Source organism: Nicotiana tabacum, chromosome 19, assembly GCF_000715075.1.
Source record: "Nicotiana tabacum cultivar K326 chromosome 19, ASM71507v2, whole genome shotgun sequence".
In the NCBI taxonomy this organism is placed as follows: Eukaryota; Viridiplantae; Streptophyta; class Magnoliopsida; order Solanales; family Solanaceae; genus Nicotiana; species Nicotiana tabacum.
Genome location: NC_134098.1, coordinates 26,399,285 through 26,415,523, shown reverse-complemented (window position 1 = coordinate 26,415,523; position 16,239 = coordinate 26,399,285). Strand labels below are relative to the sequence as shown.

Below are 16,239 nucleotides of genomic sequence, written 5' to 3'. Positions count from 1 at the left end.
TTGCATGTGATATGGGATAAGATCTTACCTCTTTAATAGAAGACTTCAGAGCTTTCCTTCATGAATTCCCAAGATTAGAGCAAGTAATTGAGGAGTATAATTTGATAGAGCTTCTCCCTCTCTCTCTAAATTGATATTCTCACTCTAAAACATCAAGTTATATCTTATAAAATGACCCCCTAAGGCCTTATATCAGCATAGAGTCGGATTAGAAAATTTAAAAAAATAACCCCCCGAAGTCAATTATGTGTGCAATTCCGTGGTAGCAGAACATAACTGTGTCCAGCAGAATGGACACAAAATTGTATATCAATTCTACGATGCAATTATGCGGTAGTAGAATGGATATGCGGGCAGCATAATGGCTACAAAATGGACTTCAAATTCTAGGTTGGGTCTGGTCAGATCCGCGATGCAATTTCGCAGTAGCAGAATGGATGTGCGACCAGCAGAATGGCCACAAAATGGTCTTCAAATTTGAGTTGCTTCTGATTCATTCCCTGGTGATTCCGTGGTCAGCGGAACAGATCACCGATAGCATAATGGACCACAGAATCGCCATTTTCTACAAATTCTTTTACCAACTACACAATCCAATAATTCATACTGTGGCACATTAGCTTACCTTGGAACCATAAAACTTAAATCCTTGGCGAATTTTTATGGGGCCTTACAATAACAGAACAAACATAATATACAACTAAATGACCAAAAGAAAGGTTGAGGTTCACTGACCTTCTTTTGGGCAGCAAACCAAACCAAAGAGCCTCTTTTTTTTAGCCGTTAAGACTCTGAACTCAAACTCGAATAGTAGGCAAAACTCAGAATCGGAGAAGAAACAAATAAAGCAGTGAGTAATCTAGGGTTTAATTCTCTTTCATTTTTCCGTGTTGTATTAGGTGGTAGGTTGTTGTTAGGTGAGAGCATTGAAAGCCCCAATTTATAGTAGTCATTGAAGCCTTAGGATTTCAAACAAATTCAAACTCGGTAGTGGAGAGTGACGATTACTAGATGATGCAAGCACGATCGAGTGAAATCAGAAACAAACAGAAGGGAAAAATCAATGAGAGTTTTACCTGAGAAGAGGGAATGTGACCGTTCATGGCAAAACCCATCGGGTAAAGCCCCAATGTAAAGAGGTCATTGTATTTGACCTCTGGACCTCGAATAATCATGATGAGGTTCTGAGATATACTCATGCATGCTTCGATTTAACAAAGCACAAGGGAAATCTGGAGATTTGAAGTTGCATCTTTGAGTCTTAGGGTTTCAGATTAGGGATTTCGAATTCATGTGATGAAACGAGAATGAAATCAGCGAGATTCGCGGTTGGGAAAGACAGAAAGGATGAATTCATGGTTGATTTGTTGACCTTGCATGGATTTGTGCAAGGTTTTGTGGTTGATGGAGGCTGGAAGGACGAGAGAAAGAAGAGAGAAAAGGGAAATGGGTTGGCAGGGTCAATAGAGAAATGATTTTAGGGTTTGGGTAGGTTTAGGTCGTCTCTGGGGTTAAGAATGAGAGACGGAACGGGAGCCGTTGAATAATTTGATCAACGACTCCGATTTTTTGAGAGTTGGGAATTTTAAAAACAATCTTATGGGAAAACTCGATGGACGTTGGATTCTTGGATCCAACGGCAGAGATAAAACAAGATGGGCTTTTAAAATATATGGGAAAACGAGATTAATCCTGGTCCGTTGATGATATAAATCAACGGCCAGGATGGGTTGTGTTTATTTTGTGAGTGGATTGGGACAGTGACGTGGCAATCTCTGATTGGTTCGTGGAGATAGGGATGGATTGCCAAGGTGGAGTGAGGAGGTGTTTGGAGTGGGCCAAATTAGGATTGGACTTGGGTATTGGGCTAGAAATAATTTTAAAAATGACCATTTTACATTTAATTAGAAAATTGCAATTATAGCCTTTTTAATCTTTGACCCCTTTAAAATTAATTTAAATAAACGTAATTACTTTCAATAAATGTTGTAGAAATTATAAATATCAAATACACTACTAATTACCATAATTAATTAATTATTTATAAAAATACCTTACTTTCCAAATTATGACATTAATTTTGAATTATTGAAGTAGTAGGCTAATTAACTAAAAATTAAGGAATAACTTATTAAATTAATTATAAAACCTATGTAATGTATATAAAGATTATTTTAATAATCTCAAAGTAGTAAGTATGATATATTTTGTAATTATATAATACTAAATTATTAATTTCAACACTATTAATTACTAATTTTATGAAAAATAGGTATTGATTAAAAAATATTTTCAACACATTTATTGTAAATCATTAAGTATAAATAAATTAATTTTAAAAGGGAGGGTCAAAATTGGTCGTCAACACTAGAATTTTCCAAAACCCGGTGTCACAAGTGCACGAGCAAACTAGTAGAATATACAAAACCTCCTACAACTACTGTCTGAAGTAGGATAGACAGAAAAGTAAATATAACAATGAGGAGACTCCGGGTGCTGCAGAATGCAGCATAGAAAGCAGCTCACCACTAAGTCTCTAGGTAGCGGGGATACGCGCCTGACTGACCACCAGATGCACCTGCCTCTGATCCCTGTACGATTAGTGCAGAATTGTAGCGTGAGTACATAAACAATATGTACCCAGTAAATATCTTGTCTAACCTCAAAGAAGTAGTAACGAGGGGCTGATATCGACACTTACTAGAGGTCAATAAATAAAGTATAGGAATCATAAATAGGCATGAAATACAACAATAACAGTGGAATAACAAACAGTAAATAATGATTCTTAAACATAATATCAATTTAAAATCTCCAACTATCACATGCCAAGTCTTTAACACATGAGAGCTAACAAGTAATTTTCAACTCTCAGATCAAGAAAGAAATATCAAGTATAATCGGACTCCGAGCAATATCACGCACGATTTATTGCGAGATCTTATGGCCCGATCCAGAATAGTGTGTACACTGTCGAGGGTTGACCAGCGTGAACCATAGATGCATCTAATATACTGTCAAGGCATTCAGCCCGATCCACAAGAATAAAGAAAACTCTACAAACTCCGAGCAATGACTACTACATAGGAATAGTACTTAAAGAAGGAATGATTTCCGCTAACAATCAAGTATTCCGCCAAAACTCAAAGTAAAGAAGCTCAGTCTCCTGAAATCCTTTATCCAATTTCAACTATAAATACAAGTAATTAAACTAACAAGTTGGGTGAAAATAATACAAGTAATGCATGGTAAAGTCTTAAGTCTACACAGACATAAGCATAATTTTAGCTACGTACGGATTCTTATACTTAGGCAAGAGACTTACTTCGTTTTCAAATCCACTTTCCGATCCATAAATTACACTAAAAGCCTCAAGTCGGTGCTGAGCAATCCGAAACTCAATGTGCTAGATGAAAAAACCGCTCCAAAGAGCTCTAAATCGGACACAAGTTGAGAGAAATGAACAAAATAAGCCAAAGTTCCATTTTTAATCAAGGCTACTGCCCAGAAATCCTTCTTCACGATCGCGAAAATGCCTATGCGATCGCGAAGCCAAAACTTCCAAGGCCCTGAAAGACCTTCTTCGCGATTGCGACAGGGCCCATGCGATCGCGACAGCCAGTCCCTCCATTTATCGCGAACGCGACACGCCAATCGCGAATGTGAAGGGCATTGGCCCTCTGAACCTTCGCGAATGCGACCGTTTGATCGCAAACGTAAATAATAAAATGCCTAGCCCCCCAATTCTTTCTCCATGAACGCGATACCACCTCTGCATTCGCGAAGAAGGAAACCAAAACTAGCATATCAACAATTTTAGACTTAGCTCCGGGTGGTCCCAAACTCACCCGGGATCCCGTCCAACTGCACCAACAAGTGAATAAACATAATATGGACCTGCTCGAACTCTCAGAACATGTAAAACAACATCGAAACTAAGAATCGCACCCCAAAACTAAATTAATCAACTTATGAAGTTCAAACTTCTTCAACTAGCTCCGAACGCGTTAAATCATACTTAGACAACTCGTAATGATGCCAAATTTTGCGTACAAGTCATAAATCACCATACGGACTTATTCCCAAGATTGGAATCCGAACGGACCTCGATAACACCAAAGTCTATTTCAAACGAAATTTAAAGAACTTGAAAACCTTCAATGCGCCAACTTTCAACATTAAGCGCCGAAATGCTCCCGGATCACCCGAAACTCGATCCAAACATACACCCAAGTCCAAAATCATCATACGAACCTATAGGAACCATCAAATCCTGGTACCGATGTCGTTTACTCAAAATATTGACTCAAGTCAAACTTGGCCATTTTAGGCCACTATTAAGGAACTAGGTGTTCCAATTTCAACCCGAAGCCTTCTGAACCTGAACCAACCATCCCCGCAAGTCATAAAACAGTAAAAGTACATATAGATTGGAGAGTCTTAATTAGAGGAAGGGAGATCTAAAAAGTTAAACCACTAATCGGGTCGTTACACCTATATAAATATATGGTCCCATTTATATTATAAATTAATAATTCTTTAAAATTACAAAAATATCTAAGACAATTTAGTGAAATATGATTCTAGTGTTTTTTGTTTTTTCTTAAAATTTAAATCTAGTTGAAACTCTTCTCTAACTTTTCTTATTGCAGCCAAAAGTTCCGGTGTAGTCTTCTCGAACTGCACCAAAATATTGTGAAGAGTTCTCGACGCAATAAGTGCTTCCTTACATGTAACTGGTTCCAAAGGTATTGTATTGTCTTCAACTTCATCATCAATATTGTTTTCTCCGATGGTATCCATAATTTCTTCTAAGCTCTGGACCTCTGAACATGTATCATTTTCAGCCGGATAATCCAACAGGCTATTGACATCCATTTTATTGCTATAACCGAGATCATTAATCATGACCTCAAGTTCATTAATCTGTCATTGTTGATTTTGTGACACCTTTTAGATGAGAAGCCATTGTTGGGTACGGTTTGAAGAAATTCTCTACGTTGCTTATATAGTTTATTCTCTCACCATCATACATTGAATATTTTTATTAAAAATATAATGAATAATATTTTATTATTAAGAAACAATGAACGTTACAATGATTTATTAATTACAATGAATAAACAATAAACATTACAATGAATCATTCAATAAGAAAAAATATTACAATGAATCATACATCATACATTGTACTTTATATATAATTAATTTATTTTTTATATTAATTCAATAAATATGATACATAAATTAGTAAGATACAATGATTTTGATGTAATCAAAATTAACCTTTATTGAATCTCTAAAATACTCTTTAAATTAATAATTAATTTATCAATTAAATAATACCTCTACAAAATAATAATATTTCATGATCCCGACAATATTAATTTAGAAGGGTTCTACTGTAATTAGTTTTATATAATTTAATTATCTTAGTAATAATAAAAATAAAAATATATAGAGAGATTTTTTATGAAAAATTGTGTTTCATTCTCTGGTTATATACAAATACAAATACTACTAAATACTATTATTAGATATAACTTATCCCAATGTTCATAACTATTCTACTCTCCAACTCAACTTCAAATTTTAAACTACTATCGAATGACACTGTATAATTGCATGATATACAAAGTTTAATAATATGTATATAAGTTTTTAAATAATATGGGGTACACGCGTAAAACGTGTACCGTAAGACTAGTATAGTAAATAACCATCAAGTATTAATAATAAATATAATTTTAATTGCCGAATCTTATTCTATAAGTATATTATTTTGTGTTGCAGTTGGATCATTTTGTCACTAAACATGTTTGTTTTAGAGATTGCTGGGCGACTTTTGAATTTTTATATGGGGATCTTTTGCAAATACCCACCCACCATAAACTATTTACCCACCCCGGACCCATAAAGTTTTCTTCCTACCAAGCCGAGCCGAGCCCAACCAACCCAAGCCGAACCAAGCCAAATCATACTAAGTTAGGTTAGGTAATTAGTTTTAACGGGATAGATATATATCGTAAATAGTTTTTAAATGGGTAGAGAAGGATAATTATTTTAAGCTCAATGGGTATTTTGCATAAATTGTTTTTTTTTGTACGGTGTATAATTTTGGGCTATACAATTATATATAAGTAAAAACAAATATAGTAAAATTGCACTATTATATAATACTAATAAGATATAACATGTGAAATTGAATAATTCAAAGGTATGCAATGTATATATGTGCTGAAATTTTATAAATATTTTTATCTAAATAAGTATGAATTATGATATTTTCTAAAATAAATATTCTCGAGTTATAATTTTTGACTGCAAGAAAAGTAAAAGTGACAGAAATAAAAACACATGCATGACTTGTGATATTTGCCACCGCGTGCACGACATGCAACAAGCTGTTTCTTGGTTTCCCTGCTATACATAAGACCTAAATTTAACGAATGACCAGCTAAGCTTGCCCGCAGCTACACGCCAATATTTGAAACCAAAGAAAAGATTCTCAGATTACCATAATCCCACCCCCTATTTATTTACCACTCCACAACAAAGATATTCATGATCTTCAATTTGTGCGGAATTGGAAATTTCTGAATTAATCGGGTTGGGTCTGAGAAGAATAAGAAGAAGATATTGTTAAGGATTTAATTTAATCATGAAGTTTGGAGAAACTTTTATGGAGTATCTGCAGGGCGATCAAGGGAAAGTTTCGGACAAATATTCGCCGCATGTTGAATACAAAAGGCTGAAGAAGGTTCTCAAGAGTTGCAGAGCTTGTAGGGCTTCGGCTCTAAAGGAATCCAATTCTAATGGAGAAGAAGATGATCATGAAACTTCGAATTTGTGCCAATTTGAGTCTTGCCAATGTACGTATTGTTTCTTTCCTCCTCTTTTTAATTTGTGGGTAAATTTTATATTCAGGGACTGGGGGGTTGGAGGAGGTCTGTTGTGGATCAAAACGCACTTGCATTAATAGGAGTTATACCTAGTAACCTTCCAAATTTGTTTTTATGGTTTGCCCATTCCGGTATTCTGTGTGGTGAGAATATATAATAAATTGGATATTTGCCTGAGATGAGGTTAAATGGAGCGAAATCAGTGATGATTCATAAAGCTTCAGAAATGTCTAATCTCACATATTTGACTATAATTTTGTAGTCGTGAAATAGTTACGTTGAACTTAGGAGGTGTTAAGTTGGCTGAACCTTTGTACTCATGTTTGATAGCTCCATCTATTTTAACACATGCTATACAAGGTTTTTCAGAGTAAAATTTGGAAGCTACAAAATTTAGGGAGAAATTTGTGGGCATTAGATTGTTTTCTTTATATGTTGGAAAGTATAAACAGGGACATTAATTATTTTTGAGTTATGTATGATAGTGAAAAGAGAAAGGAAATGATAGGAACAAGATATAAAAATTAGACATTTGATACCTCCTAAAGGAGGAAACCAGAGGCAATTTTTATGTGAAGTATGTAATTGCAACTGAAAGCTCAACCAAGACTAGCTTAACTTGGCCAACTTAAGATTATGGCTAGTGGAGAATATTCTCTTTGTACAAGGTATCTGTGTGCATCGAGTGAGCCCCTACGTAGAAAGAGCAGAAGGACAATCATAAAGGTGTAATCTATAGATTAGATAAAGCAGAACTTCCCATTTAAATTAGGCCAGTAGTCATATATAGCAATACTTAATATGAAGTCTATTTCATGAGAATAAACCCATCGGTCAGTGAGGATTCATATAGTCGACCCCAATTTGTTTGCCACTGAGGGGTAGTTGTTGTTGTGAGTATCAGGAAAGATTTATCACCTCTACCTTGATCTGGCTTGTTCAGCGGTAACTCAATTTCCATAAGAATAATGATAAGATCTACCAACCTTGTTATTGGCGTCTTAAAGATTGCGACCCAGGTGTTGCCTTTTAGATTGTGTTTGATACTAGAGGGTATTACGACATTGGGTTCAGACAGATTTCGTGTTATGCAGGCAGAAACCTGATGTGTCATGGTTGATAATGAGTTGGCGGATAATATTAGGAGCACAGATGATTCAACTGTTTTATTCAAACTGGACTTTGAGAATGCCTGTGAGAGGGGTTAAAGGAGCTTTCTGGATAAGGATGGGCAAAAGAAGAGGTAGTCACTACAGAAAGTGCATTATGGCTTGCTAATTGCTCTCTCATTGATGACTATTCTAACTCTACGCATTTCTGCCTCTTTTGTTGATTATGTTGATGGTATATGTGGTTAGCAGATTGCTCAGGAGGACTGAAGAGAGGAATGTAGGATGCTGGGGACAGGGTTATTACTTCCAGTTTGCAATTTTGCAGATATAACCCTCTTATTTTCTGTCATGATTGGAGCAGCTTTACGAACAGTTTTCTTTCTTCATGTCGTGATGTTTTCGAACAAGGGCTTTGAGAAGTTTCAGAGACTGTGTACATGAGCATTACAATCAATGAACAGTAACACATTTAGGTCATCTTTCTCAGACAATCCAACAACAAATTGCTTGACCCCCCCCCCCCCCTCACAATTTGGATTTATTCTAGACTGTTTGAGAAGTTCACTTTGATAATTCCTCCAAGGGGTAATCTTATAGACATGAAGAGTACAGGCTTTTAGAAAGTGGTTTTGAAATAAGTCACTGCATCTCCGTAAAAGGCATTGGAAACATCCTGATTATTTTATTCTAAGCTATTAGAAATGCATTAATAGAGATATCGTGATAATATTTGCATTAATTCGAAAATGGAGATCTACAGTATTTTCTGCAAGTGTACTACTAGGTAAAACTAAGTCCATTAGGATACCCTAAAAGCTCTTGATGTAAGCACTGAAGCGAAAATCAAACAGTAAACACAAAGTACAGAGAGATAAAAATTTGAGAAAGAAAGGATAGAATCAATTAGAAGATGCACTTAATCCACCTAAGAAAGAACACTTGGACATATTAATTAGCAAACAACTAATGGGAATCAAACCAAGGATGGGGAAGAGAAATTGAACTCATACATGGAATTCTTACCTCAAGAATTCAAGATTGGTTCAATTGAAGAGATACAAGAGTTTTCCCTCAAAATTCACAAGGAGTAACCTTCACCAATATCCAAAAACTATCTTGGAAAATCAAAGACTGATGAACAATTAATTCTTAGGAATTACTAAAATATCCCTAAACTAGGCCTTAAATAAGCTTGGACCAAAATTAGTCTTCTTTTTGGTTTCTTCCCGCCCTGAGCCTTGACTTTCTTCCTTCAAACATCCATTTGAGCGTATTGTAAATCTTATGGTCTTCCTTCCAAGCTCTTTTGAAACACTCCAAACTCTTGATGTTAAGATGGAAGCCTCCACTCTCATGAGTGCCACTTGTGCGTACATCAATCCTTTTGAGTCTGAGCAAATGAATCTTCAGGAATTAAAATCATTTTTTAGAAAGCATTCTTATCTAAATGAACTCTAGCAATGCAGCTGTTCATATATATATGTTTCCTAGATTTTCATATCTTTTTCACTGTCAATGTACAAGTTATAACAGGTAGTATTGTGCATATGCAACAGTGAGCATTGTAAGAGCATTTGCTGCATTGGTATATCCAGAAATAGGATCTTGTTGCAGTTAGTAATGAGTATTTTGGACCCAAAATTTTCCCTTTTTCTTCTTATTTTCATTACATTTTGCATGTTCTTTTTCATTCATTTTAGTTTATACCTTAAGATAGCATTTCTTTTCGCTAGTTTTGCGGGATCCATAGACTTTCCTTTTAAATTTTTGGAACCTTTTACATTTAACATGCTTCATTTGATTCTGCTCTGCGACAGCCTTTAACTATGAACTTTTGAATTCTTCTAGTGTGTGATCAGAAGTTCTTTTCTGAATTGAAGAAGGAGGCTTCTGATATTGCTGGTTGCTTCAGTTCTAGAGTGAGAAGACTTCTCCAACTTCATACTGCTCCTGGTATGCAAAAGTACCTGGTAACCTTGCGCCAATGTTTCAAGAATGATCAGCAGGCCATGATGCAAGAGTGCCAAATATTAATTGAATATGCAATGATGAATGCTATTGCTATGCAAAAGATTCTTAAGAAATATGATAAAGTAAGTGACAGTTTCATATGTGTCGTGTTTTTCTTGAGCAGCAGTTTGATGTGAAACCTTTTTTCACTTTATTCTTTTCTTTTTAAACGGGCACATATTTATGCAGGTTCATTGCTCGGTGAATGGGAGGAACTTTAAATCGAAGATGCGTGCTGAACGCCTAGAGATTCTACAATCACCATGGTTGATTGAACTAGGGGCTTTATATTTGAATTTCAATGAATCAAATGGTGGGAAGTCAAATGAGCTTTTCAGTCAATTTTCTTGCAATCTCAGTGATACAGAACCTATTATGACTTTGATGTTTCCAGATTCTGTAAAACTAGAGTACGATCTGACTTGTCCAATCTGCTTGGTAAGAAATTCACTTGATAAAACCATGATATTTGTATCCTTTCCTTGGCATGATATCACTCACTTGTTCATGATTTCTAGGATATGGTCTTCAATCCATACGCTTTAGGCTGTGGGCATCTTTTCTGCAAATCTTGTGCCTGCTCTGCAGCTTCTGTGATGATTTTCCAAGGCGTTAAGGCTGCAAGTAAGGAGTCAAAATGTCCAGTTTGCAGAGAGGTAGGCTTTTCTTTGCACTATTATACAATCTTATATTTCTCAGTAGTTTTCCTGTCACTTTGAGAGCATATATTGTACAGTACCATCATTACTTAATAATTGTAGAGTGCACGTTATGTGTGTGTATATATATATATATATATATATATAGCAAACGTATCTTCTTTAACTCTTCTCCTCAAACTCTGTTCATATATGGCATATTTTGTAACAAACTATGTAATCTAGTAAGCTTTGCATCCTTCATATAACTATGTATGTCCTATCTAGCAAATACAAAAAAGAGAAATAGATGAACCAAGATACAAATTTGTCGAATTGAAAATACCACTTAGAATTTCTGGTTTAGCCCACTTAAGTTCCTGGTAGTCTTCATAATGAAGCTCAATTTGATTTTTGAAAATCAGCTTCTCAGTTAGCCCCCCTGTGTTAATATCGAATGACTCTGAGGGCAAGCATGTCTTTCAGTTTGGAAAAGAATCTTGAGAATCTATTTGCAAAACCTCTCAAGATGGTCTCAGTTTCACAAGCTAATTTAAGATGTATTTCCAGAAGAACGAGGTAGAACTTTGTTTTACCATTTTATTGTACAATAACATTGCCTCCTATTGATAGATTCTTCCAACCTTTACTTTTCACCGCTATCATAACCACTGCCAGCATGTCCTCCTCCACCCTTTACAATTGTCACATGCTGCCAACCTCTATGTCTAAAACCAAAATAAATAATCTGGATTTTTCTGTGGTAGAACATTTTCAATGGAAATATTTTCTATTGAACGGAATCACACCTTACCAAAAATGAAAGCACTTCTATGCTGTCTACTAGAAGTGGAGAAATATGAAGCAGTATAAAAAAGGTTTATTCAAGAGCCATATTATGCCAATAGAGTAGAAAAAAATAATTGCTTAAAGTAGTACACAGGAGTGTAGCTCAACTGAGAATTAAAGAAATCATTCCACAACGGATTCTGCTCCCTTGGTGGTTGAACATTTAAGAGCAATTAAAGTGGGAATGGGAGGTGCACTCAAGCTTGAGCAGAATAGTAAGTGGCTATCGGCCCCTGAAGAATGAATTAATCAGCTTCTTGTTTAAATGAGATCTACTATCATTAATTCTCGGACAAAAGAAGCCTTCTATTCCCATTATTATCCTCTTCTCTGTGAGGTGAGGGTTTTCTTGTCAATATCTGGATTCTTACGTAAAAAGCTCTTACTGAAGCTTTACTGAAGCTCATCTAGTTACCTTCACTCTCCAAATAAATAAATAAAAGAGAAATAAGAATTATTTTACTGTTGCAGGTTGGAACTTATGCTAATGCCGTGCATATGATGGAATTAGATTTGCTTCTGAAGAAAAGGTCAGTTCATAGAGAGAGTAATGGAGTATATATTTTTTCTTTATCTACAGGGATGTCATTTGCTTATTCCTCACTTATTCATACTCAAAACTTTTACAAAAGGGGGTTGTGTCTTTGACTTCTTAGCTTATAATGTGTGACGATTGTTGAATTTTCAGATATAAGCAGTATTGGAAGGAAAGACATGCTTCTGAACGAGCTGAAACAGTGAAGCAATCGAGGCAGTACTGGGATCTCCAAACGAGATATGTTATTGGTTATTAGATACTGTGTTCATTAATCCGATATCAGCTTTTGGCCGATTCATCTATCTTAACATAACAGCATATGAACGCGATGGAGCAGTCTGGAGGATCTATTTTCTCTGAGCTCCAACTTTTTGAGGGGAAAAAAATCACTTCATGTGGACATTAGCAAATAATCACCATCTGGTCTTTTTGGTTCATTTAGATGAATATTCTTGACACTGCTAGGTTTCTGATTCCTAGATTATTGGAGTTTGCCAAAGTGGCTCGAATTCAGCACTGTGATTGAATGTTTTCCGTGCCCTTTATTTGCAAATTTTCTGAGACATCATCACAATCAGGAAAGCGGCAATTTTGAGTTGGATGTCAGATGTAACGTCGTCAATCAGGGCCTTAATAAAGTTTATCCTTAAATAAAGTTCGTTTTTTCTGTCTCTCATCTGTTTTCTTCTTTCCTTCATGCTATATAAAGTTCTCACTTGTCACAAGCTTAAAATTTTTGTCCCGATTTGCTGCCTTTTAAACGTGCTGCTTGCGCTAAGTTTCATTTTGTAAAATCATGTGTCAGTTCAATTCTTTCCCCTTTTCTTTTTTCCCATGACTTATCGCATATTTTGCTGAAAAGGTAGGGGATGAGACATAACTCCCAAAGGTTTTGCTAATTTCTCTAATCAAGCGAGCAACAATTCACACGTAATTATGAATATCCTTTCCTTCCCGAAAGATGAGAGTAAAACAATCTTATAACTAATATGACAAATTTTTAACTAAAATCAAAATATTGGTTTATGATAACACCCAATTTTACTCTTCTCAACACAATTTTTATCCTCTAAAGACGAGATTGCTTTTCAACAAGTATTATTCAACTCCTATTTTCAACTTATTCATCATAATCATGCTAAATCAATCAAAGAGGGACGGACGTAGCATCTCATTAGTCATTATGGTAATTAATTAGTGGTCAATGACACTAACTTCTTTTCCAGCAATCTAAAAATAAAATTAATGTGATACTTCTTTCTTTTCTTTTTCTTCTTCTTCTCCATTCTCCTCCTCTTCTTTTGATCCAAATGATCCATGTAGACTCATATATTTTCCGACTTTGAGATGTTTTAATAACACTTCTTAAAAGTCATCGAAGCATATCATTGTTTAAGTTCCATATTGAGTTTTGGTTCTATAATATGAAAAAAATGGGAGTCATTTGCTTATTCTTTTTAATCATTAAAATATTGTTAACCTTGAAAATGTATATGAATATACGTTTTTTTATTAGATTAATGCGAGGGACTAATGATCATGCATGTATTATGAAGAAAATTTTACACATAAGAATATTTCAATAGATAGTAAATTCGTCAATTTGGTTAATTATTGGTAAACATATATTGGCTTATGAAAAAGTGTAATCATAACTCTAATAATTGAATGGATATTGCATGTGTATTTCACATGTCAAGAAAGAAAATCCGCCAAAACCAAAAACACCAATAAAATGGAACCAAAAAAAAAAATTAGTTTGGTGATTAAAAACTGACCCAAATCAAACACATAACACCCGTAACCACAAAGCGAGAACCATTGGAAGGACCGAAGAAGACGACTTTGTTGAAATACAAGAGGAGAGAAAGAGAAAAGGGCAAAACTTGAACTTAATCCCACAGCTTCAACACACTGATCGTGACTGTTTGGCGCAACAATCAAGATTACCTACAATTCCATGTAATGTACGTGTGTGTCTTAGTTTTATATTTTTAAGAACATACAAGCCATCTATCACTTTCTGAGAATGGAATAAAGAACACTTCCACGTTGGAAAATATAAATCGGAATCATAGAATTCTTTTATACAATGAATCAGAAAAGAGAAGGTACTCTATCATGATGGATGAAGAATTTGGGCTCAAGGATAATATTAGGCCGTTTGAAGAGGCAAGAATTAGCAGAATTGGCCCAACTAGCTAGGAGAAGCAAGAGAACTAAAAGACTACCTCAAAGGCTTTTGGGCTATAACTAGGATCCGGGTTGATAAACCGGGTACATGTAATAGGAATACTAGTAAGGGCGCAGGAATAGTTAAATAGCAGAATAGTATCAACAGTAGGGTATGCTGAATATTGTAGAAACTTTTCTCTCTGGTCTCTCTCCCTCGACTATTTCTTCCGTGGCTCTGTCTTCCTATCCCATTTCTTTCTGTTTCCATTCTTAGTTATTGTACTTTTCAGTGTAATTCCTTTGTTATCGGTATCAATATATCAATCTGTTATATCTGTATTTGGTCGTGGATATTGCATTCATAACATACTCAACCTGGAACAAGGGAGTACTAAGTAGAGTTGAGGCTTAAAAGTTTTTTATGAATGACTCGAAACTAGCAAATCTATGTCGTATTACATAATATTAAAGATCTCATGGACGCTAATGCTTCCTGCCTTTCTTATCAAAGCTCTCCCAGTTGAATAATCTTACAAGCTACAAAGCACTTTATTATCAGTAAACGACAATAACAATGTGAAACAAGAATGTCTCCCCCGGAGAATAAATTGACCCAAATGAAAGAAAGGGGAAAGGAAAATAACATTCTTTCAGACAGACATTCAACAACACTTTTTAAGAACTTCTCGAGATTGGCCAAAAACTCTGAGTGTTGTCATTTGTAATTCCTGTTGCTCTCTGAAACCACTGTCATTGTACAATGGATCAATCCTCATCTGAAATACTCATTTCAGCTCAACGCCCAGAGCCTCGTCTGAGTTATTCATTTCAGCCTCAGCACACAAATCAAGTCATTTGCAAAGGGAAGTTGTACACGGGAATCAGCATATATCAAGATGAAAAATAAAAGAACGTCTGTCGCAAATTCCACCTAGGTCAGGGAGAGTTGGGATATCTTGAGGATGAACCTTGATGATATCATCTGACCGCGTCAGAGAATGGAGCATTGGTTCCTACTTTACTTAAAACAACTCTTACAACTGCAACCTCCAACAGCACTTGGATTAGTAGATACCTGGACATATATAAAAAGAGACTTTCAGTAGCTAAAGACATCAATTGCCTAATCCCAGGATGGTTGTTCTACTTCTCTACGGTTGGTCCTAGTCAAGAGGCTGAGAAAGGTATAGTTGTCCTATTACCATTTTTAGATTGTTTTGAAATATTTTCCACTTTCATCAAATGGAAAGTTCTATTACATTTTACTACCATAAAAGTTCTATTTTTTTCACTTTTCCTCTTAAAACAACTTAAACACTATTCTACAGAGTCTAAAGGCCAAATACATAATAGGACCAATCAGGAGATCCCAAGCCAAAAGACTAGTCTATTAGGTGGGAGAGTTCATTTAGCTGTAAACCCATTAGAATTTCTCTTTTCAATCAGTGAGGGGCAAGCACATAACGATCATCCCAGCTTGAGGACCAACGACCTCGTTGGTCATAGCTGGCACCCCTCTTGGTCTAGGCCACCACTCCAAGTCGCGGCTCCAAGCATAGATCAACCTGCCAACCTGCTCTGATACCAATGTTATAGATCAAACAAGGCGGCTCAACCCAAAAAGACTAATCTATTAGGTGGGAGAGCCCAATTTAGCTATAAACTCATTAGCATTTCTTTTTTTGTAATCAATGAGGTACAATTGGCATATAACACCCTCAAACTTGGCATCAGTTTTTAATTAGACATCTAAGTTGTGGTTGTGACCAATAGAACACTTCAAGTTGTCAAATATGTGTCTGTTGAATCCTTAATGCTGACATGGCATGCTGCATATTTTCACCCAAATTTGGGCACGTAAAGCAAAACCTTTTGTTGAAAGATATAAAGTTTTGCCAGTGAAATAAATTTGCCCTAGTGATAATGTATTACGTAAGAGATTTCAAATTATCAATGGTAGAATATAGATCAACGTTGAGGTGAATCACCAATAGATGGATAAAAGTACAAAGTAT

General features: G+C 35.4%; 1 protein-coding gene across 1 annotated transcript; it reads left to right on the top strand.

Moving 5' to 3' along the window:
- Positions 1 to 6,401: 6,401 nt before the first annotated feature.
- On the top strand, positions 6,402 to 12,720 carry LOC107791756 (putative E3 ubiquitin-protein ligase BAH1-like). The gene is made up of 6 exons (XM_016613890.2): positions 6,402 to 6,872; positions 9,863 to 10,107; positions 10,214 to 10,462; positions 10,543 to 10,680; positions 11,983 to 12,041; positions 12,200 to 12,720. The coding sequence occupies exons 1-6, from the start codon at positions 6,662 to 6,664 to the stop codon at positions 12,303 to 12,305; spliced, it is 1,008 nt and encodes a 335-aa protein (XP_016469376.1). The 5' UTR covers positions 6,402 to 6,661; the 3' UTR covers positions 12,306 to 12,720.
- Positions 12,721 to 16,239: the final 3,519 nt, after the last annotated feature.

Bases quoted from the DNA above. Each gene is read 5' to 3' on its own strand.
- LOC107791756 (XM_016613890.2), top strand. From the start codon at position 6,662: ATGAAGTTTGGAGAAACTTTTATGGAGTATCTGCAGGGCGATCAAGGG. The intron at 10,108-10,213 runs GTAAGTGACAGT...ATATTTATGCAG, and splicing joins TTCTTAAGAAATATGATAAA to GTTCATTGCTCGGTGAATGG. The intron at 12,042-12,199 runs GTCAGTTCATAG...TTGAATTTTCAG, and splicing joins GATTTGCTTCTGAAGAAAAG to ATATAAGCAGTATTGGAAGG.